The 26,840-nt window shown below is 57.9% G+C and overlaps 1 protein-coding gene across 1 annotated transcript in view; it reads right to left on the bottom strand.

Moving 5' to 3' along the window:
* The window catches only part of Adgrb1 (adhesion G protein-coupled receptor B1), a 72,933-nt gene that overhangs the window by 4,455 nt on the left and 41,638 nt on the right, over nucleotides 1–26,840 (bottom strand). Inside the window, 12 exon segments of the mRNA XM_037197550.1 lie at nucleotides 830–884; nucleotides 2,274–2,369; nucleotides 3,923–4,094; nucleotides 9,043–9,128; nucleotides 10,868–10,934; nucleotides 12,241–12,310; nucleotides 12,947–13,097; nucleotides 13,757–13,859; nucleotides 15,428–15,531; nucleotides 21,380–21,456; nucleotides 21,459–21,506; nucleotides 21,509–21,519. Of these exon segments, the coding sequence (XP_037053445.1) occupies nucleotides 830–884; nucleotides 2,274–2,369; nucleotides 3,923–4,094; nucleotides 9,043–9,128; nucleotides 10,868–10,934; nucleotides 12,241–12,310; nucleotides 12,947–13,097; nucleotides 13,757–13,859; nucleotides 15,428–15,531; nucleotides 21,380–21,456; nucleotides 21,459–21,506; nucleotides 21,509–21,519 (1,040 nt within the window).

The raw sequence follows: 26,840 nt of genomic DNA, 5'->3' as shown, positions 1-26,840 counted from the left end.
TGGACACCTATCCACGGACACCTATCATGAGCCCATCAGCGACATTCAACCCACAGCATCTTGTGCTTGACAAGGCCAGCACCCAACTCCCAGTGCCGGGGGTCACCTCTCGGTTAGGCTGTGGCGCTGGATCACTGAAGGCCAAGGAAGGGTTTTTCTGCCCCATCCCAAGGTTACCTCCTCCAAGAATCCCATCCAGGCAGCAGCTGACATTCCCCCACTTGGGGACCAGATGGAGTAAAGCCAGAGGGCCCCTCCACAGCCAGAGATTGTCTACTATTGTCCTGGCCCCTGGTTCTCAGAAGCTATGACTTGACACTGGGAGCATGGGGGAGGCACTGAGCCCCTTCTTGACTTTGGAAGCTCGGTGCTAGCCAAGTGCTCCAGCAGCAGGTCCTTCCCCTTGCTTTCCTCCCGCGACTGAGGTCTCCCACTCGCACAGGGCAACCTCCCCTCTCCCACCCCAGGTTAACAATGAAGAAATGAAGACAACACAGAACATGGGTGTTTGAGGGAGGGCAGCGGGGAGGGGGGGGCAGGTGACAACGTAGTGTACAGGCAGAAGCAGAACTGGCCTATCTGCTCTGCCCTATGAGGGGGACAAGGGAGAGACAGACATGTGAAGGGGTTACCAAAGATGGTCCCAGCCCAGCATGGGCTCCACGACAGCTTTCTGGGGCTCACGCCCACAGGACTCCTGAAGCCTCGGGGAGGAGGGAGCCCAGGCTGGGCCACGTGAGAGTGGGTGTGGGATGGGGACAGGTAGGGCGCACGGATGCTGGTAGTAAAGAAAGAAGCAGATGGGCCGACTGGCCACCGTGGCTCTCACCTGTCAGGCGCTCACCTGATCTACAGGCCAGATCCACATCCTTCTCAAAGTCAGTCTGCAAGACAGAGACCGAGGGCAAGATGAGGCCAGGGCTGGTGGCAAGTCGGGCTGCAACCTTCAGCGTGGTAGGAAGGGGGCCACCGGAGCCACACCCACACCTCAGAGGTCACAAATAGGCTGATACTGTCACCAAGAGCCCCAGCCCACATTATTAGTCCACGGGCCACATCGTGTGGCCATGCATCTGTTATGCTTGGTCTATGCAAGCATGGGTGTGTCTGTCAGCATTCACATGCATGTGTGAGCTGTGTGTTCGTGGCACGTGTGCCTCAGTGAGGGCAGAGGGCTGTACTGTGTGAGCATGAACACGTATGCTGAGAGTAGTTTTGTGTATATGACTCACACTTCTGTGCATTTTTGTGAAGGAGCATATGCATGTTTCTCCATGCATGTGTTTGTGACTGCCTGTGTGTGCAAGCTTGCGTGCGTGTGTTCAACCATGCGTGCTCTCCCTCCAAGGCATCACGGAGCAGCCGGCCTCTGCCCCTCTGGCCATGCTCCCCCAAAAGCCATGCAGCCACCAGGGCTTCCAAAGCCTCTGCCATTCCATCCAAGACAGACAGCAGGGGACAGACACAGACCTGGGCCAGCACCAGCCTCCCCTAGAGCAGAGACATGGTCCCCGCTGCATCTCTGAGGACAGCAGCTGGGGAGGCCATAGTGGTGACCCAGGACCACCTTAGGTGCTTGGGTCTAGAAGACCCATCCAGAGGCCACAGGGCTCCAGGGGGGTCAGTCTGGCCTTTAATCTCAAACTGGAGGTCTTTCCCTGAAATGCAGGAGCCAGGATGCTGGGAAGGTGGCAGTCTTCCCCTGAGGTCAGAGGTCAGGCCAAGAGAAACATCAAGAGGAGGGAAAGCTGTGTCCTCAAATGACAAAGTACCTGTCCAGCGGACACTTGTTCCCTCTAGATGGTGGCACTGAGGCCCAGAGGGTTGGCCCTGTGTAGACATCACTTGGAGATGCTCCCCAGTGCCTCACTCACCCCTGGGGTGCAAGACACCTGGGACAACATACGGGTGATGCCAGAGGGGCAGGAAGCTGGCCAGCAGAGCCCAGGGCTCTGCTCAGAGGCTACTGTGCCTAGATCCCATAGTTGAAGCAGTCTGAATGGGTAAACTCACAGTTGGCTTGTGCACAGTTCTGGATGGGCTGGCTTTGAAGAAGGCAGAGATGCACACCAGCCCCCACCCAACTCACCAACAGCCTTTCCCAGCTCAAAAAAAGTGGATCGAGGATTTCCACTTGGCCTCAGTTTCCCCAATTACGAACTGGGCTCAGAGTTCATCTACTAGGGCTACCAGGGCCCAGCAACAACTCTGGGCACAGGGAGGACCTAGAGGTCCCGGTAGGACAGCTGGCATCCCCAGGCAATCAGTCCTACCATGAGCTGGGCATGGCCATTCTGGAAGGAGCCCCCCGAGTCCCCGTTGCCCTCCTCTTGGCGGTCTACCACACGGCACTTCACAGCGTCCTGGACCTGGAGGAGGGAAAGCACGTCAGAAGAGACATGGGCCCATGCGGCACCCGCCGCAAGAAGCCGCCTTGCAGCTCAGCAATGCCCCTTGTGCTAGGAGGAGAAAGGATGTAAGATGAAGACGTTTGGAGTTTCCCGATGCTGGGAAGGTGCTGCAGACTCCACTGGCGGGAAGCCACTGTAAGAACATTAGCCTAAAGCAGGTACCTGGCTTCAGGGCCAGTCAGCACCCCCAAAACCCATCCCGACTGCAGGCAAGGAGCCTGTTCCTCATGGCAGGCTGTATGGACAAGGCTGAGGCCAGCCACAAGGTCAGCCTAGATCTTGACAGGAAGAGCCACTAAAGGAACTGGCTAACCACCCAGGATAATCAGCATGAGGAAGGACACAGGATCAAACATCATCCTGAAACCCAGGAGAGAGCAGTGAGATGCTGAGACCTGCATCAGGACCATATCCAAGGGCTGGAACTGGCGGCTCCACATGCTCACCCTACCCAACCGTGGAGTGGTGAGCCCTTTGGCTCTTGGTCACATGTCAACTTCCTGACCACAAGGCTTTTCTGCAGACGCCACTCCTAGGGACAGATCTTAGTGGGATGTTCCGCTATTCTGTTGACATCTGTCCTGTTACCTTCCTGGAGTGCCTACTTCCACTTTCAGTCAGCTGGCCCTGTAGAAGCCAGAACACTCAGGGAGGAGCAGAGGGCAAGAGTGTGATTTCAGAGCAGATCAGTGGCCTTACAATAGGAGGCTAGACTCTCACCTGCCTGTGGGCTACAAGTCAGGGCACCCAGTGCGGGGCCAGGGAGCTACTAAGAACTGTGGATGCAGGGCTCAGGTAGCCAGGACAAGGGGCCTCAGGGGTCGCTCTTGGCCTGTGAGTCTCCACGGTCACAGCTGAGTGACACAGGACTGGCACCGGGAGGGGGAAGGAGGGCACAGGCCTTGTGGGAATACCTTTGCAACTTCAGGCATCCCTCTCTCCCAGGGTGCTCCTCCAGAGCCTCTCTAGAGGAGCAGTGGCATCTGACCTCTTCACTGCCCTGCCAGCCCAGTCTTTTCTGTCAACTGAGGTCCCTGGTTCTTGCGGCTACGGTCGATTCTTTGCCCTCTTATACCTGCTGCAGTTCAAACCTCTTAGCATCAGTCTAGGAGGTTAAGAGGAAGATGGAGGCAAAAGGCCCTTTCTAGGGCCCAGCCATGTCTCTGCTCTATTTGGAGCAGAAGCGGGTCTGTTGAGGTAAGATGTACTTCTGTCCACATGCAGCCTCTCTGAGGTCAGGACAGCCATTCAGTCTCCTTACTGCCCCCTGGTGGTGGCCATCAGGACATAGTTGGATATGAGCCTCATGTTCTCACCTTCTGAAAGGTTCGGAAAACACTCCAAGCATCTAGTTAGTGCTGGCTCTCCTACTCTGCCCTGTCAGCCACAGCCCTCCCATAGCTGATGAGGTATCCTTGAAAATGAGCTGTCCCCCCAAAGGGAGAGCCATTCCCAGCAACCCTGGCTCCATGCCGGGTACAGGTCCACCTCGAGGGGCCCAGGGCGCCCACCTCTCTGCGCAGAATGCAGTGGACCATGACGATGACGAAGCCCTCCAGTGAGTCGAAGACCGCAAAGAGGATCTGGAAGAGGGCGGAGCGGCGGTCGGTGACGGCGAGCACGGCAGACATCCAGGTCAGCGCCAGCAGCGGCAGCACCACGCAGGAGCTCCACAGGGAGGCCCTGGGGATGGAGGGCGTCAGGGCGGCCCCCGTGGGCGCGCCACCTCTCCTGAGGACACCCCTTTCCCCCATCCCCAGGCCTGAGGGCTTGCAAGGGACCCAGCAAAGGAGAGGAGCTCTTTGGGAGAGAACTGGGACCCTGTCCAGGAGGTGACAGAAGGGAGACACACAGGAAGGGTACAGAGACGGGAGAGATGCACAGAGCAAGGGAGCCAGCCCCTGATTCCATCTTCTGGGCCCTGAGCCCTGGACCCAGAGCCCCAGGGCCCCAACTGCAATACAAGGTGGCTGGAGGGGACAGGAGTCTTGGGAGGTACTGAGAGAAGGAGAGAGAGAAAAAAAAACTGTGAGGGAGAGACAGGACAGACAGTGGACAGTTGGACAAGGCCAGAGGGTCAGAGAAGAGACCAAGACAGACAGAACAGACACGAAGGGTGTTCTTCCTCTTCCGGGGCTGCAGCTACCCTCCTGAGTCTCAGTGCCCTCCTGTGGCCCCAACCTGAGCCAGCCCTGCCTTCAGTACTCAGTCTCTTCTCGGAGCACCTGGCTGGCACGGGAAGCCTAGCAGCCTGAGCCTTCCATGCCCTCCACCAGTACCCGGCCTGCACGTCAACCACCGAGCATGCCCCCATGCTCAGGTAGGGACATGTGCTGCCTTGAAGCCGTGGGACACGTCAGTGCTTGAGAACTGTGCCTTGTCCCCAACCTCAGCACCGCTGTGGTTCCGAGGAGCCACTGTGGCCTGTCTGTAGCCTCTGCCATTTCTAGGAGTCAGGTGGACATGGGGATCACTTATTCTTGCCCTCTTGGGGGTCATACTGTCCCCCTAAAGGAGCAAATGGGAGAAGGGAAGTGAACACAGAGTAGGATCTAGGGCAGCAGGGCTTATGGGAGAGGCTAGAGGATCTGAGGGCCCAGTTGGGCAGAGGATCCCCCAAACTCCCACCAAACCAAAGAGTATAGCCCTGACAGGGGTCCTATGTGGGGTCTGGCCTTGCAAGGACACAGCCATCCTCACGTCTCTGGCCTCTGAGGCCACATAGCTGGCTACAGTAGCCCTTTACCATGGCCTCTACTTTCGTGCCTTTACGAAACCATGCTATTCTGACCCCAGGGAGTTTCCTGCCCCCAGCCATAGTTATCATCACTTGAGGAACATGGTAGCCACCCATAGCCAGGCACGCACTCAGGACTGGCTCTCCCAGATCTCTGTCAGTCCACCTTGTGCCCAGCTCAGGCCCAAACCAGCAATCATCCTGATGACCCACCCTTCCCTCAACGCCCTGAAGTGTGGGCTCCTAAACTGTACCTCATACAGCCTCCATTTCCAGTCAACTATATGATCTATCATCCCCTTCTTAGAGGGAACCCCATGCGAGGCACAAAGCTCCAACTCCTGGGTCCCTGCCGACCCCACCCATACCTTTTGCTGGAGCTGAGGATGGTGTGGAGCCTCCCCACACAGTGCCAGCTACTGCACTCCCCTCCCCCATGGCTGCAGAAGCCAGAGGCATCCTCCATCCCACCCCCACTGTGGGCTCACCCCCCTTCAACCCAGTCCCATCCCCATCCCTGAAAGTAGAACAGAACAATGGCAGGCTGGCCCTCTAGTACATGACTTCCTGTCAAGGGCAGGGTCATTCTCAGCTCCAGACTTGTTTCCACCACAGCACTGAGCCCAGTGACACCTTCCCTCCCCTTCAAAGCAGACATTCTTTGAGCCAGGACCTCTGACACCAGATGTCGCCATTGTCTGGTGCAGGAACAGAGCCCCATTGGTTTCCCATAAGGTCAGTCCTGTCATTTCTCTATCTCCTCCAGGTCACCAGTTTCCAAATCACTTCCCCAGGGCCCAGAGGAAGAGGAGCCACAGGCTCCCTAGGGACTCAGATACCTCCGAGCACCAGAAGACCTCCTGTGAGGCCTGGGTGTCACCACCTCTAGCTGGTGCCTGACTTTCTGGATCCCAGGACTCAGTTGCTTAGCTCAGGCTGGACCTGAGTTCTTCTGCACTCCATCCAGAAAGACTGCTGGTCCAAAAGGTGGCCACTGGGGCTCACAGCAGTGTGGGCCCATCGTGGGGACAGGCTACTCTGCTTGGTTGGTTTCTATACCATGCACATCCTCTTACCCATCCAGCCTAATCTGGCCCTCACATCTGCCTAAGGCACCAAGAGTCCTGGGCTCCAGTGCCTGCTCCGAGAGTGAGCACGAGGACCTGAGAAGTGTTTGGGGTCTCTGCTATTGCTATGACCTGAAGGAGGCAGGGGCCTGGACAAGATGACCTTCTATGCTGAGCTCCACCCACCCAATCCAGCTATGTTGTCACAGCCAAGTCAGTGGATCAGCATGCCTTGTTCTTTGTATCTTGTCCCCATGGTTGTATCTTCCTGTGCACCCACACAGACACACAACACATATACCCACAGGGCATAACACATCTCAGTGATACATGCACCTAAACACCTTTGTCCATGCCCAGTTATATTCTTACAGTTATACGCTTACAGGTGCAACACACACACACACACACACACACACACTCACACACACACACACACTCACACCTACTCACCATTGACTTGCTTGCGAGTTCACACCTGCACACTTTTCTCCTCCATGTCTGCCCGCATACCAGTCACTCTTACCCATGGGCACTCACTCCCAAGCACAGCAGCACATAGTCCACACACCCAGCTACTCTCACATATGGGAACCCCTCTATGCACACCTGCACACTGGAAGCACACCCACTCCCATACATAGGCACCGCTCCTATGCACACCAGCACATATATACTGTATACATATTGTTATACATGAGCAACATGTACATGTACACACTCACAGGTTCATTACCTGCCCCCCCTGCCCCCCCAAACACTCATATACACACACTCACATGACTCCATCACCTATCCACTTGTCTTGTGGAGGTGGGGCTGAGGCCAGGCTCTGGGCCAGCATTGTTGGGGGGCCTCGGGGAGCAGCAGGAAGCAGTGCAGGCCCACTCCAACCGACCTTGGAGTCAGTCCCATCCTACTACCTTAGCTGACCCACTCCTTGCCTCCCAGGTGTCCTATATGCCGCATAGATAGCAAGCCGGCCTTGAGTCGGGAGAGACGAGCTTGCAGGCAGAGGGCAGGGCTGCCTTGGAAATCCAGAGGGGACGACGGCAGAAATGAAAGAAATGAAAGAAAAACATAAAAACAAACAAAAGTGACTCAGGAGAGAGCGGAGCCCGTACAGGGCTGCTCCAAGGTGGCAGCAAGGCACTAACATGGCGTTACTGGTGGCGTCGGAGGTGGCTTCGGCAGCAGAGAGGACTCCGCACTCGGCACACGGGAGGGTACGCCCGAGGCGGGGCGCGGGCAGCTGACTGCAAGTGAAATCAAAGGCTGAAACAAAAGCAAACAGGTTCCCTCGAAACCGCGAGGCGAGGAGCAGAGACGGTAGCCTGAGGCTCTCAGTTATCTAAGGGACCCAAGCCTAGGGCAGGGAGTGAGATGGGCAGGACCCAGGCTGCCAGCATCTGCTGACTGGCAGCGTGCCTCTGTCTCTAAGTGTCGAGAGCAGCAAGATCTGAAGGAGGCCTGATATCCTTCCTCTTCCCGCACAGGCACGCCAGAGGTTAGCTCATGGGCTGGGTCATGGGAGAAGGGTCCACCTGCAGGCCTCACAAGGAAAGCAGAAATAGGCTGAGCTGTATGGCAACCCTGTCCATGTGTGCGAATGCATGAGTGTGAGGGAGGTGTGTGCATGCACACGCAGCAGGTAGGTGTGTGTGTGTGTGTGTGTGTGTGTGTGTGTGTGTGTGTGTATGCGTGTAACATGTGTGCATGCACACGCAGCAGGTGGGTACCTTCCCATCTAAGCATTGGCCCAGGACACCCACATCTGGGGTCTGATTCCAGCTTCCCCAGCTTTCCCTATTCCCTAAACCTCTGTCTACTTGGACATGAGGGCATATAGACTTGGCAGCTTCCCTGTGGCTCTTCTAAGAGCAAATCAAGCAGGCCAGTGCTGGAGCATGCAAGGAGACCTCCACACCTACAACCCCAGCCACAGCTCAACCCACGCACGTGCGTGGGGCTCGGACTCTGATGTGGGCCCACTGTACTGGGGTAGACAGCAAGGCTGAGGCTAGAAGCTCAGGCCCAAGCTCTCCGCCACAGAGCACCCAGCACAGGGACAGAACTCCCTTAGCCCATTCAAGGGCTCTAACCAGGGCCAGAGCCCACCAGACACCCAGAGAAGTCACTGGGCAGAGAAGGAGGAACCAGAAAAAGAGAGACAGTGAGACAGAGAAAGACACCGAGCAAGACAGGCACAGAGGGGAAGGGCAGGGGTAGGACCCCCACAAAGACACCAGTACACCAGCTGCGGGATGTAGAAGGCGGGGCAGGGAGGAGAACTCTGGGCAGGGCAAGGCTACCACCCCAATCTCCTGTGACCCTGTATGTCTCTAAGCTAGGCAGCAGTGACCCCCATGTCGTCCCTCACTCCCAGGACGACTCACAGAGCAGGTGCCTGAGCAGTGTGGGAGGAGCACTGTCCACCTGTCCCTAGCTGTCCTCCAGTGATGAAGGCACCAGGCAGGCAAGGCCTCTTATGGGGTCCAGGGCACAGGGAGAACACTCCCAGCCTCGGGCCTGGGGTGACCTCCCACTAGCCAGAGCCCAGCAAGGGGGCTCTCTTTGAGAAATGAGCTTGGAGATGTTTCTGGAGACGCTACAGGGTCCCACCTTGTTACAGGTCAGATGAAGAAACGGAGGCACAGAACAAGACCAAGACTGACTGGCTAGAAAAGGCCTTTGTATTCTGTGCCCCAGTTTCCCCGACCTGCTCTCTGACACCCGAATTTGTCAGGCTGGATTTGGGACTTAATGGTGGGTGGGCTCTGGGTCTTTCCAGCCAAGAAGGGCAAGGTGCCAGGGCCACAGGGCCTACCCTGCCCGCTCCTTCAGCTTCTTGTCCGTGATGCCGTCCTTGGACACGAGCTTGTTGAACACCAGGATCCCGATCACCATGTTCACCTGCCGGGCAGAGGCAGGAGTGGGCCAGAGCCCATAGGTGCCCAGATCAGCAATGGCCAGGCCCAGAACGTCCACAGGCCTCCGAGGGCTACTCATGTGCCCCCACAATTCAGGCCCCAGTGCTGGCCAGGTGGGTCCATCCAGAGCCCTGTCCTCAATGTACCCCAAACCACCATCACCCCTCCCCTGGCCCCTGAGGATGGTGAGCTCCTAGCCCAGGGCCAAGGATGGCTTCCCCGGCTGATTCTTGGGCACCCCTTGTTCCTGATCTCCAAGACCACTGACCCTCAACCCCACTAACAATTTCCACTGGGTGCATCCTGAGGGCTTCTTAGGGCCTCCGGCGCATCTCTAAGCTGCTAACCAAATTACTACACAAGGTAAGAATCCTTCCTAAATCCACTGTCAGAGGCTCCATGCCCTGGGGACCCTGGCACCTTGCCTCTCTTTGGCTGTCTCTGCCAGGACGTGGGATAAGGGACAAGGCCTTGCTCAAATCTCACTTCTTATCCCCACTTCAAGAGAATCCCTGAGGGTCCCCAGGTAATTCCTTTTTTTTTAGAAAGGCTGCCAGGACCTGAAGGCCTTGGCTTGGCCCTAAGGGGCAAAGGTCAAGGTGGGGAGATACTCTGGACTCCTGTGCCAGGGATCATGCCCAGAGGCCCAGGGGCTGACAGCCTCCACGGCTCTGCACAGTCAGGATTCCAAACACAGGGCCGCTGTCTCCTGGTGTAGCCCTGCTTCCGAGCTTGCTGACCACACAAGAGCCGGCCTGCAGGTGTCCTCCTAGGCCAGGCTACCCTTCTGCAAGAGGCTCCGCTTGGCTGTCACAGGAAGAGTGGCCAGGGCACAGGATCCTGTGATTCATGTGGATAAGTCGGGATAGGAGCTTCTTTCTCAGCGGCCCTCACGCAGGCCCTGGAGCCTGTTCTTTAAATGACACCTGGTCTAGCTGGTTGGCAGCTACCCTCCGAGGTACTGCCAGGGATGCCCACCTGGCCTTCCGTTTGGGTGCCTCTGAGGAATAAGGATCAGGGTTCTGGTAACCACCCAACTGTCTCTACCCTGCTAGACACTCTCTCCAGACCCGCTGCTCATACTCGGCAGGGTCAGTTACTCCTGGGCCACCTGTCTGCTAGACTGACTTGAGCCAAGCTCCCTAAGCATCCCTCCTTGACAGAGGGTGAGACCGGGAGACAAGGACTAGAGAGAGAGAGAGAGAGAGCGAGCATCTACTCCCATGCTGAGCCAAGCCATTCCTGGCCCTGGGCCAGTCCCCAGCTGTAGTTTTTTTTTTTTTTTTTGGACTCTCCTCCAAATGGGCATGTCAACCGAAGGGCCAGGAAAAAGCGAGGTCTCTCTGACACCAGGAAACAAGCGGCCCTCGCTCGTGGCACTCTGGGTGCCGACAGCTGTGGACATGCACGACCCGGGCCACGTCTGCTCAACCCTTGCAGCTGCAGCTGTCCATCTGTCCATCTGTCCCCACCTCCCTGTTACTCACCAAAACCTGCAAGGGCCTCCTGGCAGATACATAATCAATGCCCGATACCCAGGCAAGCCATGGTCAGGGAGGTAAGAGGACGACAGTGTACCACACTGAGCGACTGCAGTGGGGGTGGTGGTGAATGGAGCTGGTGACCAGACCCCCACAGGCCAGCCAAGGGGCCACATAAAGACCCAGGGGTCCAGCCTGGGAGACAGGGGAGGGGAGGGGAGGGGAGGGGCTGGGTCAGTACCAGCACAACTGTAGCAGCTGGTCCCACGAAGGCGTACAGAAGTCCCCCCTCCAGGGAGAGCCAGCAGCTGGGGAAGAGACAAGCTGTCAGTACTCAGCCCCATGCCCACTTGGCAACCAATGTGTCCGGAAGAAGTACATGAACTAACTGGGTGGCCGTGAAAGAAACGGGGAAAACCTGCACACTGTTCTTTTGGTTTGTTTGGATCCCCAGGAGTCCCCATACAGCCACCATGACCTCCACTTACAAATAGAGGCATGGCCCAGTCCAGGGAATAAGGCACGCCTTCTCAGAAGCCCTGGGGCTCCCCTCTGCCCTCTGTGGGTGGGGCGCTTTCTGGCTCTTTCTCGGAGTCTCTAGCAGACCCTCCTTGACATGAGGTTCCTCACCTAGGTCAATAGTCCTATGCTCATTTGCGTAGCTCTCCACAGCCCATACTACCCATCAGCCCCTAGGAACCATCCATGGTACCCCTAGGAGATCAAACCAGTAAGTCAGTGGTTCTCAACCTTCCTAAGGCTACAGCCCTTTAGTAGAGCTCCTTATGCTGTGGTGACCCCAACCATAGAATTATTTTCATTACTACTTTGTAACTGTGATTCTGCTACTGTACTGTTATGAATCAAAATGTAAGTTTCTGATATGCAACCACGTGTGGGGGTCATGACCCACAGGTTGAGAACCACTGCCACAGAGGCTCCTCGGCATGCCTCCCCCCGGGCTTGTCCCCACCTCTGGCCTGGGCGTTCTAGCCAACGATGCTCACTCAATACATTCCTTTTCATTCTTCAGCATCTCCAGTCTGTGTCTCCAACATGGCTCAGATCGAGGGACTCCAGAGCCCTACCACCTACCTTCCTGGGGCTCCAGAGTAATTTAGGTTTGCTCTGACCCCCACCGCACTCTGATGGTTTTAGCCACCATCCCTACCCGGATCCTGACTAGTGTGAGCCAGACAACCCCTCGGGTCTTTTTTCCCTCTTTTCCTGAGCCTGGGGGGGGGGGGCTGTCTCTGCCCATGGAGCCTACACTGCTTTAGGTCAGCTGTTGGGCCCCAGGGCTTCATCTGTGAAATTGACTCACACCCCTATAATGCCCACAGGAAGGGTGTACCCGCTGCTATCCCCTGGCTGGGGGGGGGTGTCTCTTCAACACTTCCACACATGGGGATGAGCACTCCAGAGGCTCATGGCCATCAAGATCAGACAATGAGGAAGGGAGCAGGAGGCCCCAGGCATTCTTCTCATCTCCCTGCCCACAGGACCTGACTGCCTAAGGGCCCGCCCTCCTAAGCCTGGCTGACACAATGCCAGCAAGGCGGGGCATCCCCCGGGTCTGCAGAAGGCTATTCCATCCCCGCCTGCCCAACTCACTAGTTCATGGTGCTGTACCCCTTGGCCTTGGTGAATCCCACGGAAATGGCCACCACCAGTGCAGGGAGCCCTAGAAGAGGACCAAAAGAAAGGGGGGTCAGTCCTGCCATCCCCTGCCCACATGGGCCAAGGGACAAGCTGCATGAGGGAAGTCCCACATGAGGGCACCACTACAGGGAAGGGGTGGACAGGGTACGGGTAGGATGATGAGAGCTGGGAGAATGCTGCAGGACTGCAGATCAGAGGGTGAGCCGTGGCCTGTTACCACTCAATCTCATAGAAAGAGGGTATCGTTTTTTTAGAGCATGCGCCCCAAGTACTGTGAAAGACACAGTATAGTGTTATGTGTCATCTGAATGCGAAGGGGCCTGGCTGGGCTGCATTTTCTGGCAATCTTATAAAGAGCTGGAGGCCCCAAGGGAGAAGCCAAGGTGGCAAATGGAGACTCTGGGAGTGGTAGGAACAAGCAGAGAGCTAAGACAAGAATGCCAGGAACGGAGACAGCCCATCATCCTACTCAGGCTGCCCATGCCCTGAGGCTTTACTTACCCCAGCCCACTGCCCGCCCTCTGCCCAGCTGCCTGCCCTCACTCCTGGCCACTAACCCCAGCCCACTGCCCGCCCTCGCTCCCAGCTGCTGATCTATCCCCCAGCAAGCCCTAGCCACAGTCCACCCTCACTTCCCCACCCCAGCTGCCCTGCTCACCCCAGCCCAGGCAGAGAAAGCGCTTGCGGACGAGCCGGCTCCGTAGGCGGCCAGTCACGGCCATGTAGGACTGCCAGGCCTCGGTGAGCACCCAGCAGAAGGAGGACAGGAAGAAGAAGTGCAGGAAGGCAGCCACCAGCGTGCACACAACCTGGGCAGGCAGGGGCCAAGGGGACTGGGCAGGTGCTCACTGGCTCTCACCCATCCCCCGTGTGCATGTGGCAACGGCTGGGAGAAACCCAGCATCCAATGACTTTGAGACCAGCCAAGTTCCTAGGCAGGAAGCAACCTGGTCCCCCCCACCCCTCCCGGAGACAGACCACTGAAGCCTAAGGCCTGGGGTAGATGTTCATCCTCCTCCCCCCCCTAGCTGCCAGTAAACTGGGCACAGAAGCCCACTGAGGAGCTCGTGTCGGGCCCATCCCTCAGCAGGGATGAAATTGAGGCCCGAGGGTCAGGGGGAGTCACACTCTCAGACCCACATCAAATCACAGGCGAGCCCACTGTGACTGGGTTTCGGCCACGGCACACAGCAGTCTCTGGGGCTGGGCCTTCTTTCCGTCTCCAACATATTAGGGTGGCCCATGAAGACCCCTCCCAAAGCCTAGCCTCTGGGTCACATGTGGCAGGACAGGGTGTGGAGATCACAGGGTGGGAGTGAGGAAGGGGTCCTAGGAAAGGCAAACAGAGGGTGGGTTCCCACACTGAGCTGCCCAGTTCACAGCTGGCCAGGGTCGGGGTGGGGGGTGGGGCATCTTCACCACACCTGAAAACACAAGGCTACGCAGGGCAGGACAAGAGGCCGCCTACCTTGTTGCGGGTCTGGGTCTGCCCGATGAGGATGAGAGCATTAGAAGAGATGATGGACAGGCAGAAGTTGATGAGGATGACGGACCGCTCTGAGCGAATGTACCTGTGAGAGGGGTCAGGGCCTGAGGTCAGCACCCAACAAGGAATCAAGGTCATGTGGCCTGCCTGTCCAAGAAACAGTGTTCCATTTCCTCCCTGAAATTACCGCCTCAATCATTACCATCATCACCATCGCCACCATCACCATCCCCCATCACTACCACCACCATCACCACCACCACTACCACCATGACTACCCCAATCATTACCACCAGTACTACCTACCACCAGTACCACCACTACCATAACCATCATCCACCACCAACATAACCTTCATCACCATCACTATCATCATCACCACCACGATCACCATTATTACCACCCCCACCACTGTCATCAACAACACCACCATCACTGTGGCCAATCACAACCCACAACTAGGGCTACCATCATCATCAATCATCAAGACTATGAACCACCACCAGCCATTGGGGAAGGAGAGAGACCCATCCAGGTAGAGATCAGAGAGAAAGGGTCCTCAGCTAGCCTTTGGGGCTTGACATGCTTGATGTAGGCTGAGCCCTTATTGTATCTGCCCCCCCCTGCCCCCGCCACTCCCTAACGGGCCATCAGAACAGTCCCTGTCTGCAGCAGCTCACAGGGCACAGCGATGCCATCAGTGGTCACTAAGGAAGGTGCTTTTGAACACCAAGTAAACCTCCTCTCCGGGTCAGAGTTGAGCCCAGCCTCTGAGCTCCAAGCTCGAGGATGGTGTGAGATTCTGAAGGGCTGCTAAGAGGGAGTCCTGCGAGAAGCATTCGGGATGCTCCGTCTCCGGGAAGAACAAAGGGCAGCCGATGCTAGAGGCTGGACAGGCTGCCCCTCTCCCACTAGTCACATCGATCTCCTGCTGCCTGACTGCAGGCAGGGACGGGCACATCAGTTTCGATTATCGGCTACCATCACACACGGGGTAGAGAATTGGAACAGCCGGTCACAGGGCCCTAGGACAGCTCTGTGGACAGTGACCTTGAATGTACCTCACTGCAGACTACCAGGTGGGGTTAGATGCTGGTGAGCAGGGAGAAGGCCACCCCACTGGCACACGCCCATGGTTACATATACCTACTGGTGGGGGCACTGCCCAGACACATCTGTGACCTGAGTGGGCTCAGCCATTAAGAGAATTCACACTATGCAACCCCCATAGCCTACACACGGGCAGATAGGGCCTGAGGTTGATGATCCTTGTAGCCTTGAGAGCACAGTGCAGGAAGTTATTTCTGACCCCAAGGAGTTTGTAGGTCCTTTGTATGAGGGTGCCCAGGGATAGTGAGTAGCCACAGGACTCCAAGTAACCAAAGGATGACCGCTCTAGGTGTCCAGCTGGAGCCTAAGCTCAGAACTGGTGTCTGTCGAGAAGTGTAGTCAGGTGACAGCAGGGATGAGGACCTGTGTGTTCAACATGCCCCCCCACCCCCATCCTTCCTCTGTGACCCGAGTGACACAGCGATCGGAAACCTGGAACGGCAACGCAGGGCGCATGGGACGAAGCGGGCAGGATGGTCCAGAGTAGATGGTGCGAGGGGGAAAGGGAGGGCTGGATCTTCAGGCTCTGGAGCAGGCACCCACCTCCATACAGACACGTAGATGATGACCAGCATGAGCAGGGTGAGGGAGGACACGCCACAGCCCACGATGAGCGTCACGGATGGCACGGTCGCCTTATCCATGTTCTGGGGAGCAGGGGAGACAAGGGGTGAGACAGGACCCACAGCTGGCGAACAGAGGTCTGGCCAAGGCCCCACGTAGCCCCAGGGTCTTGTGCCCTCCCACCCCTGTTCTTCTTTCTCTGCTGGGCTGTCCCTAAGAGCAGTTCTTGTCCCTTGCTGAGGACAAACCCTCCCCAGGGTAACGACAGTCACAGGCCACGCCTGACAATAGCCCTCACCTCCTTCATGTCACAGCCCTTCAATTCCAATCCCTCAGTTCCCACCACATCACAGGTAGGGGCGAGGGAGGCACAGACACAGCCCTGTCCCCACAATTAACTCTCAGGCTGGGGCTCTCTACACTGCCAGGGCCCCAGGATGGTGTCCACCCCCAGTTCCCACTATATCTAACTGGGCAGCCAGCCAACACCCCCAACTCCATGGCCACCCACCCCAACATTCTTCCCACAACTCCATCTCTCACCGCTCTGCCAAAGCGCCTCTTTCTTTCTTCCCCTTGCTCTCGCAAGTACCTTGATTCACCTCCGTATCTTGGATGCCCCCTCCCTGCTGGCCTCGGTACCCCCAGTCGGCTGCAAAGGCCACTCAACGGGATGCCTTGTTTCCACCTGAGAGTCTTTGCACCTGGGATTCCCTCTTTCCAAACTCACTTCCCACCAACATAAGACTGGGGGCCTTGGCCATCCTGATCTTGCTCATCCCTGTGCAGGGGCAGGGCCCAGACACCACCATGCTCTACCATACGCCCGGCACAACCCAGAGACAGCAGGCTGGCCCTGCTCACACAGGGCAATGTTCACTGCAAATGATGATACAGCTAGTTCATGGTTCACACCATAAGCCACGCAGTGCCCCAGGCCACAGGTCATGGGGCACTAGTGGAACCTCTACACCCCCCCACCCAGTGCTTCCTGCCACCTTCCTTTCCCTCTTCCAGAATGAAAAGAGGCCTGAGGTGGCTTAACTAGGCTCTACCCACAGGGTGACATGGGCCACACGCTTGGCACACCCACAGACACCCACCTACCCGATATCTATACAGACACACATACCCCTGGCACAAGCAGGCAGACTTGTGCTGCCAACCCTGATTTGCCCTGGCCCTCACACCAAGTCTGCTCCTTGCACATGCTAGGCACCCATGTACATGCCAAGCCTCCTCCGGAAAGAGGCCCAACTCCTGCTCTCATTACCCTGGAGACCTGGGTGACCAGCCGCGTGACTCTGCGACCTCAAAAGTCTCTAGCCATAATTGGGAAGGGCAAGTGTGGACAGTGAACGTCTGGGCATCATCCTCCCGGCGTGAGCCCTCTAGGATCACAGTCCTTTCACACTTGGCTTTAACCAGTGGAGAACCTGGGTCCAAACTGAGAGGAGGCCAGGTGACAGGGACAGGTGGGGGAAGTGGCCAGCAAGCATTCCAGAGCTCTGGGGAGGTCACAGCCAACTGAGCAAGTGGCTCACACCCATGCCATGACTGACTCCACTTTTCGACCTCTATGGCCATCTGCCTTGTCTGCCCTCATTAGGTCTGGCAGCTGCCAGACACCCCTAGCCCGTTTGCTCCTCCCAGTTGGCTCAGGGTCATTCATGACAGACTCGGCTCTGCACGTTACGGGGGTGGGGGTGGGGGGCTGCAGCAACCTCTGAAGCAGAGATGTGTCTGTCAAGAGACATGCCAGGTCTTATTAGGAGGGTCAGACTGGAGATCCCCAAGGACAAGAAGCAGGCCCCAAATCCTAGAGAGGAGACAAGACCAAGCTGGCCCACTGCAGGAGATCAGCTCCAGAGCCAAGCTCAGCCTGCCCCAGGGCCTTTGCACAGGCTGTTCCCATCACCCATCAGTGTCCCTCTAACCTTCACGTGACTGGCTCTTCTTTGAGCTGAGAAGTCACCATCTAGAAACTCTCAGAACATTCCATCTGAACCAGCCTCTGGTTCTCTGCCTGTGACTTGCCCTTGAGCACTCTGGATAAGGGTTGCCCACCTCACCAATGGCCTGCTTGCATTGCACTTTCCACAGTTGCTGCCAATTTGCACCCCATAAATCCCCTACTCCAAGTCTCCGGGTGGGATATGCATCTCCCAAAGAGTGGCTTCTATCCTGCAATTCTGGCTTCCTCCTGCTCTGTTCCACTGTTATCTGTAGCCCCAAACTAACCCCGCCTCAGACGCTAAGATCCAAACTCTGTCGCACCTTCTCCCATTACACCTCACCACTAACACATACTAAGTCTTGATCCCAGTCATATGTCCACTCTGCTTCCTGACCTGGGGCACATTCTGAGTACTGACACCAGCTAAACACCGAGCCTTGATCCTTGTCATAGGCTGAGCTTGGGCCACGGTCACATATTGAGTCCTGACCCTGGTCACAAGTTGAGCTCTGACCATGGACACACACACTAAGCCCTGATTCTGGTCACAGGCTGAGCCACAATCCCAGCCACACATATATCCCTGATCCTGGCTACACTTTGAACCCTACTCATACACTGAGCCCTGATTCTGGTTACAATATGAGCCCTGACTTTACTCATATACTGAGCCCTGATCCTGGTCATCATGCTCTGAACCCCGTCCCTACTCATACTCTGAGTATAATCCTGGTTACACCCTCATACCTGACCCCACTGCACCTGGGCCCTGACCCTACATCACACACCTGCCCTCATTGTGCTCGCAGGCTGAACCCTGATCCTGGTGACATACTGAGCTCTGAGCTAGGTCACACGCTGATACCAATCCTGGTTACTTACACACAGGACTATGGCCTGGTCCCCTAAGCCTGAGGCATGTCCCAGAAGCAACGACATCAACGGCTGGCCTCGCATTCTGTTTACTATGGCCGGGCTGTGTGGGGCACCATAAACACACCGCCTGGTCCATCCACAGAGCTCAGGCAGGTGGTGCATCCCACTCACAGGTGTGACTCAGAGCGGTTACTCACCTCCCGCAGCCGCATCCCAGCAGCATCTGCGCCCACACCCTGGCTCAGGGCCAGCTCCCAGCTCCCAGGTCCGTCTCCCTCATAGCATGCCTTGACCAGTTTGCGACCCCAGCTTTGGGTGCCACACACTCTACCTCCACCTCAGGCCCTTTAGACAAGAGTCCCCTGAGCGACTGTGTCTCAGGTTCATTGTCTCTGTCTATGCTTCCAACTCTCTGGTCCAGCCCGGGCGGCCAGGGAGAGGACCACCTGACTCTCTGCAGCTACCTAACTCAGCCCTGGCCACCTCTCTGTAGCTGGCTAGGCTGTCCTTTGCTTGTTCCTACCAGGGTCCCATGTCTCCACTGCTGGTCTCTGCCCTGTCCTCCCTGTCTTTCCTTCCATCGGCATGAAGCTGAGTCCTCCCTCTCACCCTGTCTCTCCTGTCCTGGGTCCCGTGCCTCTCTCTTATCCCCCATATCCCTGGCATCTCTATGCCTTTCTCACCTAATGGGACGGCTGTCACCTTCTACCCCAAGCTAGGCTAGTGAACTCCTGTGTACCCCCTCAGGACCTCACTCCAAACCTCGTCTTTACATGCTGCCTTCAGGGAAGGAGGCTCCTGCCTGCTTCTCTCCAACCCCTCTTCCCCCAGCCTCCTCGCCTCCTGAGTGGTTACTTTGCCATATAAACCCATGCCCCAGCCCTGGAGGGCATCAGCAGGGGCTGCCTAAGCCCCCAGCCCTGGGCACTCCAAATGTCAGCAGGGACCAAGCAAGCCAGCTAGAGAGCAGGAGAACCTTGACAGGTTCTCTGAAATTCTGGCTCCTCTTCACTTGGCATCTTAAGTGGGGTCTCAACCCTAGGGCAGCCAGCATGGGTCAGGTGGGAAGGAAAAACAGACCAAGAGGGGTTCTAGGAGGAGGTAAGCAGAAGCCACACCCACAGTGCTTTCCCCCACCCCCACGCCCGGTCCCCTCCTCCAGCCCCACACCGAACCAATGCAAGCTGCCTCTGGTGGAGTCAGGCAGTCAGGCAGGTCCGATCCTATCCCATCACCCCAGTGAGGGACAAGGCCCCAGGAGGTACCACCTGGCTCTGAACTCAGCTTCTACTGCCTTATCTGGACTACAGAGACGGAGCTCTGAAACGACACCCTGCAGAGACACTGTTTTGTGACCACTCACCTGATACTAGAAGCCCCCCACCCGGGGGGGGGGGCAGGCATCCATGGATGCCTGCGACACAAAGCAGAGCTGGGGCAGTCCATCTGCCCCTCCCCCTCGGGGTGGCCTCATTCTCCCTACCCCAGGCACATGTCATGGCCAGCTATACCTGCGCGAGGGGGCCCCCACATCCAAATATTCGGCTGGCTCCCAGCATCAGGAGCACCACACCAGCTATAATGGCTGTTCCAGGGGGTCCAGCTCACAACAACGGTGCTCTTCCCTAAGGGCAAACGGCCCCCTCCCTTTCACAAGGGAGACCGAGAGACTTAACAGGCAGAAGGCCGGCCCAGGATCATGTTGTGCGTAAGGAGCAAGCACATTTCTCCAGTCTACAACTCCGACCTCCCACAGCCTGACCCTGGGCTGGGAGAAAGGAAGTGAGGACATGTCCTTTGTCATTCTCCCTGTCCTGGTTCTGATTCCATGTCCCAAGGCACAGCAGCACAGGAGACTGGGCTGGACCGAGGTTGCCCAGGCCAACCTCTAGGAACCCTAGAATGGCCATCTACATAGAAGCCACCTCTCGCAGGGAGTTCCCAGGGTGGCGCCAGCCACTGCCCTGGCCTTGCCCACAGACCTGCCAACACAGGCAGTCCCCACTGAAGGAACTGCCCAGTTGGAGGGCACACGGGGCCAGTACCAAGAGCCCAGGCTCCACCCTAGGACCTGGAGCTGGCCCTTCTTGGCCTCAGATTCCATGACTGCCGTAAAGGAGTTTGGTAGTAACGAATGAGGTCCCTCTGGTTCTGATCCCCCCTCCCACCGAGACCCCAGCTGTAACACTGTGCCTTCCTTACTTTCCAGAGAATGATGAGGGGTGGAAGGGGGCAAGAATTCTGAGGTCCTGAGCTTCGTCTACACGGAGTTTGGACTCTGAGAGGGCCAAGATCGGTCTGCCCACATCCAGGAGAGAGCCAAGTCCTCTCTCCAGAGTCCTCCATTCCAGCCCAGAGGCCCCTTCCACAAGAGGGCTGGGCTGGGGGCCAGAGCTCAGACCCTGGCTCTTTCTCTTCCTGAGCCAGCCTGGCCCAGGGACCGTGCAGCTCCAGCCCTTACCCCCACTCTCCTGGCCTTCTCGGGGCTGGAGGACAGGAAAGCCCACCAGTTTAGAGGGCTCCTCGGCCAGCACCCAGGGCCCGAGGCAGCAAGCTGGCCTGAGATGCTGTCACCATAGAAACCAGCAGCCCCCACAAGAATCACAGGAACAAAAAAGGAGGCCCCTGAGACCATGGGGCCTGTCTAGGGACTTGGGCCAGGCCCAGCAGCCTCAGCCACCCCCAGAACCCTGCCTGGGGACACAGCCACCTCCGCAGCCCTGGCTCCACTGGGGCGGGGGCAGGCAGAAGCGCTGTGTGAGAAGGAGCGCCTCTTCCCCTTGTTCTCTGGCAAGCCAAGCGAAGGGGTCCACAGGCCCGCCTCCCAGCCCCAGTTCGGAGGTCTCCAAGGCCCCAGGCCTCCAAGGAGAGTGGAGACAGGACCCACTTGGCAGTCACTTCCTGGGGGTCTCTAACTCCACACTGCCGCCCACCAGGCTCCCACTCACCCTCTCCAAGACTTCAACGGGCCACCGTGGCTGCCTGGCGCTGGGACCCCTGAGGGGGGGGCCGGGCCCTGCGCCTTCCGCCCGCCCGCCCGCCCCGCACGCACGCACATCCCCGCCCGTGCCCCTTGCCCCCCGCCGCCCGGGTCTCACCGCGTCGGCGCTGAGCTGGGCTAAGATGGCGAAGGTGGAGAGCCGGTCACACAGGCAGCGCGTCCGGAGGGCGTCGAGGGCACCGTGCGGCAGCCGCGCCAAGACCAGGGCCCGAGCTGCGGGGGGCGGAGGAGGAGGGTCTGCGGGCGGCGGGACGGGAGACAGCGTCAGCGGCGGCGCGCGGGCCCCGCGCCCTCCCGGCCCGGCCCGGCCCGCACCTGCACCCGCCGCGCGCCCGCCCCGCCACCGGACCCGCCGCCCCGGCGCCCATGGCCGCGCTCTGCACCGCCTGCCGCGCGCTGGAGACGCGGAGCGCGGCCCGCGGGAGCGCGGCCCGCGGGAGCGGCGGGAGGGAGGCGGAGCTGGCCCGGGCCCGGCCGCCCCGCCCGCCAGCCTGCCCGGCTGCGAGACCGCGCGAGCCCGAGGCCCTGGCGCGGGGGCGCGCGAGGGGCCGCCCCGGAGCACCCCAGCCCCACAGCCCAGGGCTCTTCGGAGCTGGTGACCTTGGGACGGCTCCATCCCGCGCGGCAGCCTCCTCCAGGCCAGGCCGCCAGGGTGTCTGCCGCTCCAATCCCGGACTAGCGCAGCTCTCCCTGCAGGGAGCCGGCCCGCTGCTGGAAACTTCCCTCTGCGCGCTGACCCTGGCCCCTCCTGCTGCCTCCAGGCCTCCACTGGCCCCATTTCAGTAAAGCAAAGTGCTAGCTCTGTTCTGGGCGCGTCAGGATCTGAAGGGTTCCGGCAAATACCCACTCCTCCCCTTTCTGCCGCCACTGAGCTACATCCCCGGGGGCCTGCTAGCCAGAAACTCTGACCAGAAAGTTGCTAGTTTCCATCCTTCACCCCCTGGCCCTGGGGCTGAGCTTGCCCTGCAGGAAGTGCCAGGAGGCACCTTTCTGGGACCCAGTTCTGCTCCTGTCCCAGAAGCACCCCAGGATTCGAGCTTACAAGAGTTCCAGGTGGGAGTGGTCTTTTGAACCACTCGGAAGGGCTTGAAAGGATTCACCCCTTCCCAGTCCAAGGCTTTGGGAGGCCAGCCAGAGGTCCTCTCTGCACCCAGGAAGCTTTCAGGCTGTAGCTTCCATTCCCAGCTTGGATGATGGCCTGAGGTCTCTTCCAGGCCACATCCACAGTGCCAGTGGAGACTGTAAAGTCCGCAGACAAGAATGGGCTGGCCTGTCTACACTGTAGGTGGGTTTTCCTTCTCTGTCTGGCTTCTTTTCTGATGGATTGGAGAACCGCCCTGTGCACAGCCCTGACCAACAACACATAGCCCTGACCCATGCACATGCATGCTAAGAACCGAAAGACTAGCCAGATACCTGGGTTCCAGCCAGCTGCTTCCTAATTGCAGGAACACAGTAACTTTCATCCCCTGGCCTCAGTTTCTTTGTCTCTAAAGAGGGAAAGGACCCCCCAACCCAGCATGGGGCTGCACAACTCAATGCCTGGCTGAAATGCATGGAGACAGGCATGGCAACTCCAGGTCTCGGGAAGCTGAGCCCTCCTTTAATTCCAGGTGACTCCTTACTTCCTTTCCCTTCTTCTCAGCAAGCCGGTGAGTCGGGTCCAGGGAGACAGGAGCCTTAGCATCTGCATCTCCCTCTTTGGTGTCCCTCAGTCCCTCCGAAAGGATTATTCCAGAGAAGCCTGACTTAGGTCAGGGGCTATCCCAGGAGCGTCAGTGTTGCTCGGAGCTGTGGGGACCTCTCTCCATCCCCTAATGCTTGTTAGCTCACTCTGAGGTGCAGTGCAAAGTTAAGCTACTGGGGTCCCTGGCCGATGGATGCCAGCCTTTGAGGCCCAGGCTTTATTCAAGGGCTCTCTTCCCACGGAGACAGAAAGATCACAAAGCAGAAATGGGCCAAAGGAAGGTCCTTCTCTTGCAGGACCTTTGTTCTCAAGAAAGCCTTTGAGCCCTGAGACCCTGTCCCGACAGAACTTTGCAGGCCCCCAAAGGGCAGCCACAGTACCAACTCCAAGAACCAAGACTACTATCCAGGTAGCCTTTCCCCGAGCCTGCCACCCCACATACCTAGCACTACCCACCCCTGATTATAAATAGCCCAGGGCAAAACCACATTGTCCCCCCACTAAAGAAGACTACAGGGAAGGAGCTAAGCTACAAAGGGGACAGGGAAGGGAATGTGGGTTCCCCCAGAAAGACCCCTGCCCTGAACAGTACTCCTATCTACAGAGGTTTCTAAAACCACACTTGTGTGCCAGACATGCCTCTGGCTATCTCCCTCCATGCCCACCCCAGGTCAGGAGCCATGGAGTCCTGGCTGACTGTACCCTCCCTCGAGGATAGAGGTGGAAGAGCGACAGTCTCATGCCACAAACAACAGATTAGACACAGACTAACAAATGTCATCAGCATGCACACATTCCCAGAAAACCCTGTGTGCTGGGTCTGCATGCCACCACTGGCCTGTCCATGTTGGCCATGTGGCTGCTATCTAGAACAGGACACAGAGTTCTCAACTATCCTACCTGCCTGATGGTTGCTGGGAAGGCTTCAGGGGACAGTACCCTGAGGCAGGGTAAAGGGAGCTGGGCTGGCAGCCTGGCAGTTTCCCAGAAGCCCAAGTCGGGTCCACAGGGTGCCAGGCTGACAGCTGCTGGTCACCACCTGGGAGACCGCCAGCCTGAGAGCCAGTGTTGTCCAGGACCTCTGCTGTGGCATCAATTAGCTTAGCCTCCCAGGGGCAGAGGGGGAGCGGCTGCCACCTTACCCAGCTGAGGGTCACCAGGGCCAGACTCTCCAGTCCCAGGCTGTGGAGAGCAGAGAGGGCACCTGTGTGGGCCCAGAGAACCAACCAGCCAGCCAGCCAGCAGCCAGGGCAGAGCTAGCCTCTGTAAGCGGCCCAGACTGCCATACGGGCCCGCCTCTGCCTGCCCACCCCTCCAGTCAAGTGCCACGTGTGTTAGGAGTATCGTGGGCACCCCACGTGCAGCCCAGGGACAGGTCCTCTCCTCACCTCCCTCCCCAGCTTCCGCTCTGCTCTGAGGCGCCTGTGTGTTTCATCTTCCATTCTCTGCCACAGCCTCAGGTCAGCTTTGTAGACACTAAAAAGAAGCTGTGAGGGTGCAGCTGACCACACAGCAAGATGGCAGCGGGGCCTAGATTCCAGCTCGTCTCTACTGCTGCCCCCCGGCTGTCCCCGTCTGAACCCTGGCTGAATGCAGATCTGATCCAGCCCTTTCAGCAACCTAGAATCCTGACTGGCCCTAAGCCAGGAGGAGAGCTCAGTTCGAGAAGCCATGGAGCTGTCCTCGAAGCCCTGGACCTCAGCATTTCAGCACAAGTGTGGAGGTCGCCGTCGCGGGTGGACACTCACGTGTACCTTTGACACCCCACCTGTTGAAGGTGGGGGAAAAGCTCTCAGCCTCCCTTCCATAGTATTTTAGCAATCGTCTCATACTCAGGTCCTGATTCCTAACATCTGGAAACTCTTCCCCAAGCCTGACTGAAAACCATCCTTCTGCAGGGCTGTTTGTTCTCAAATGCAGCACACACAGGCATCCCTTGCTTGCTTGCTCGCTTGCTGCTCCCACAGTGGCTATTGCCACCTCTCCTCCGAGCCTTAGAAACGTGATCTGGGCCAGCCAGCCAGGTCCCTACCCTGGACCAGAACTTAGGAATCTGGGTTAGTCATACCTGCCCCCATGTCCTGGCAACAGGTCCAGGACTGGAGAAGGAGCTAGGTCAATGGCACCTTCCTCAACACTGAGTAGCAAGGGTCTGGGGTCATAACAAGGAACCCTTTTCCTGAGTGAGTGGAGGCCTACAACTCTCGGACAGGACCCAGGGAAGGGCCTCTACTCCCAGGGGCCCAGGATGGATCTGGACACTGTCCACCTCTCTACCTGCCACTAATGACCTTTCTCTATCATGGAAATTATATTTAGCGTCTGCCCAGATGCCCAGTGATATACATGTCAGCACACATGTGGAGACAATTCTCTGTCCCATCACTTTACTTCTGATGATCCCCTGGCCTGATTCAACTTCCTCAACCCCAAACACAGGTCCTGACAGGTCACAGTCATCCCCCGCCTTGCAGACGTATGTGTAAGGTAGGGTACCCAGTACCGACCTTAGGCAAGTAAGGCAGGAAGGATAAAAGCTCTGAGGATACCACTCACGTATTCCGTCCATGAGAAATGTGTCCACTCCCCTATCCCTGCCTACACTCTTTGTAGTTCACCTGCCCCAGCAGCCTCTGTCAAGGTGGTTGCCTCCTGTTGGCTTGGCCCCCCATGGGAACCTGCTGGGATCCACCTGGCTGCTGCATCCCAGCTCAGCCTCAGCTCTTGCTCTCCACCTGCTACCCCACACCATTCATCCAAAGACCTACCCAGGCCCCTCCTCACTCAAATCCAAGGCCATACTGCTCCTCACAGTCCTACAGGACCACTGGGGACTGGCCCCAATCTCCTAGATCACAACCACACTTTGGCCAAGAACCTTAGCTCCATATAGCTCTCCCTAAACCTGGGAGCAGCCACAACTTCTAATGTGCTTCCAAGACAGTGTGTCCCCCTGCCCCAGCACCTCCATGCAGCTCCAAGAGCAGGGTCACAACCCTATCCCCAGGTCTCAGGGACAGTGGTCCAAGAAAGGCATTGACCAGCAACTGACCAGCAACCTTCTATAGGCACCTCCAGTAGTACCCAAAAGAAGTTTGGAAGACCCCAAGGGGATAGGCCTGCTGCTGACCACACACTCAGCTTCTGGTTCTGTTCCAGTACCTGCCAGCCCAGCCCAGCCCCAGGAGGGAGAAGTGAACGGAGAATCCTGACCCCACCCTACTCAGAGCTCTGCTGCCTGCTAGGCAGTGGGTATGCGGTCCCCTGTGCTTGTTCAGAGAATGATAGAGCCTGCGGGGCCTGTGTGTTCGAGGAACATGAGGGGACAGTATGCAGAGAGTGCACGGAGCCCACCTCCCACCCACCAAGCAGGGGCCCTCACTGCATCGTGATGCCTCCCGCCAGCCCACGAGCAGGTGCTATTATAGGACTGTGCCTGTCGGGGTCCCCTTGGATCTGATGGGCTAATTCACACCCCAGTATGGATGACTCATAGGGTATCCACCCACGCGGTATAAAACAGCCAGGAGTGGGCACAGCGCACCCCAGTGGGGGATCTTCGGTTCTGGGCAGGGGTGGGACTTGAAGCCTCTGCATTTGAGGGGTTCTCAACTGTGCCTTGGAGGTCCTTCCTGAGCCAGCCTCGACCTGCACCCCAGAAATCAACTCCCTGATCCATCTCCACCCCAGGTCTCTCCTGTTTATTCACACTTTTATGCCCAGTTCCCCACCCCACCCCCCACTCCACCCCCCGCACCGACTTCTCCCTCCACATTGAGATGGATGCTGCTGCCGCCTCGAATGCCCAAGCTCTCAGCCTGCTCTCCCTGTGAGGGCCAGACCACTGTGTCCAGACCTCTGGGCCACTCCA

Source organism: Peromyscus leucopus, chromosome 20 (assembly GCF_004664715.2).
Source record: "Peromyscus leucopus breed LL Stock chromosome 20, UCI_PerLeu_2.1, whole genome shotgun sequence".
Lineage (NCBI taxonomy): Eukaryota > Metazoa > Chordata > Mammalia > Rodentia > Cricetidae > Peromyscus > Peromyscus leucopus.
This window is presented reverse-complemented; position numbering and strand designations above follow the sequence as displayed.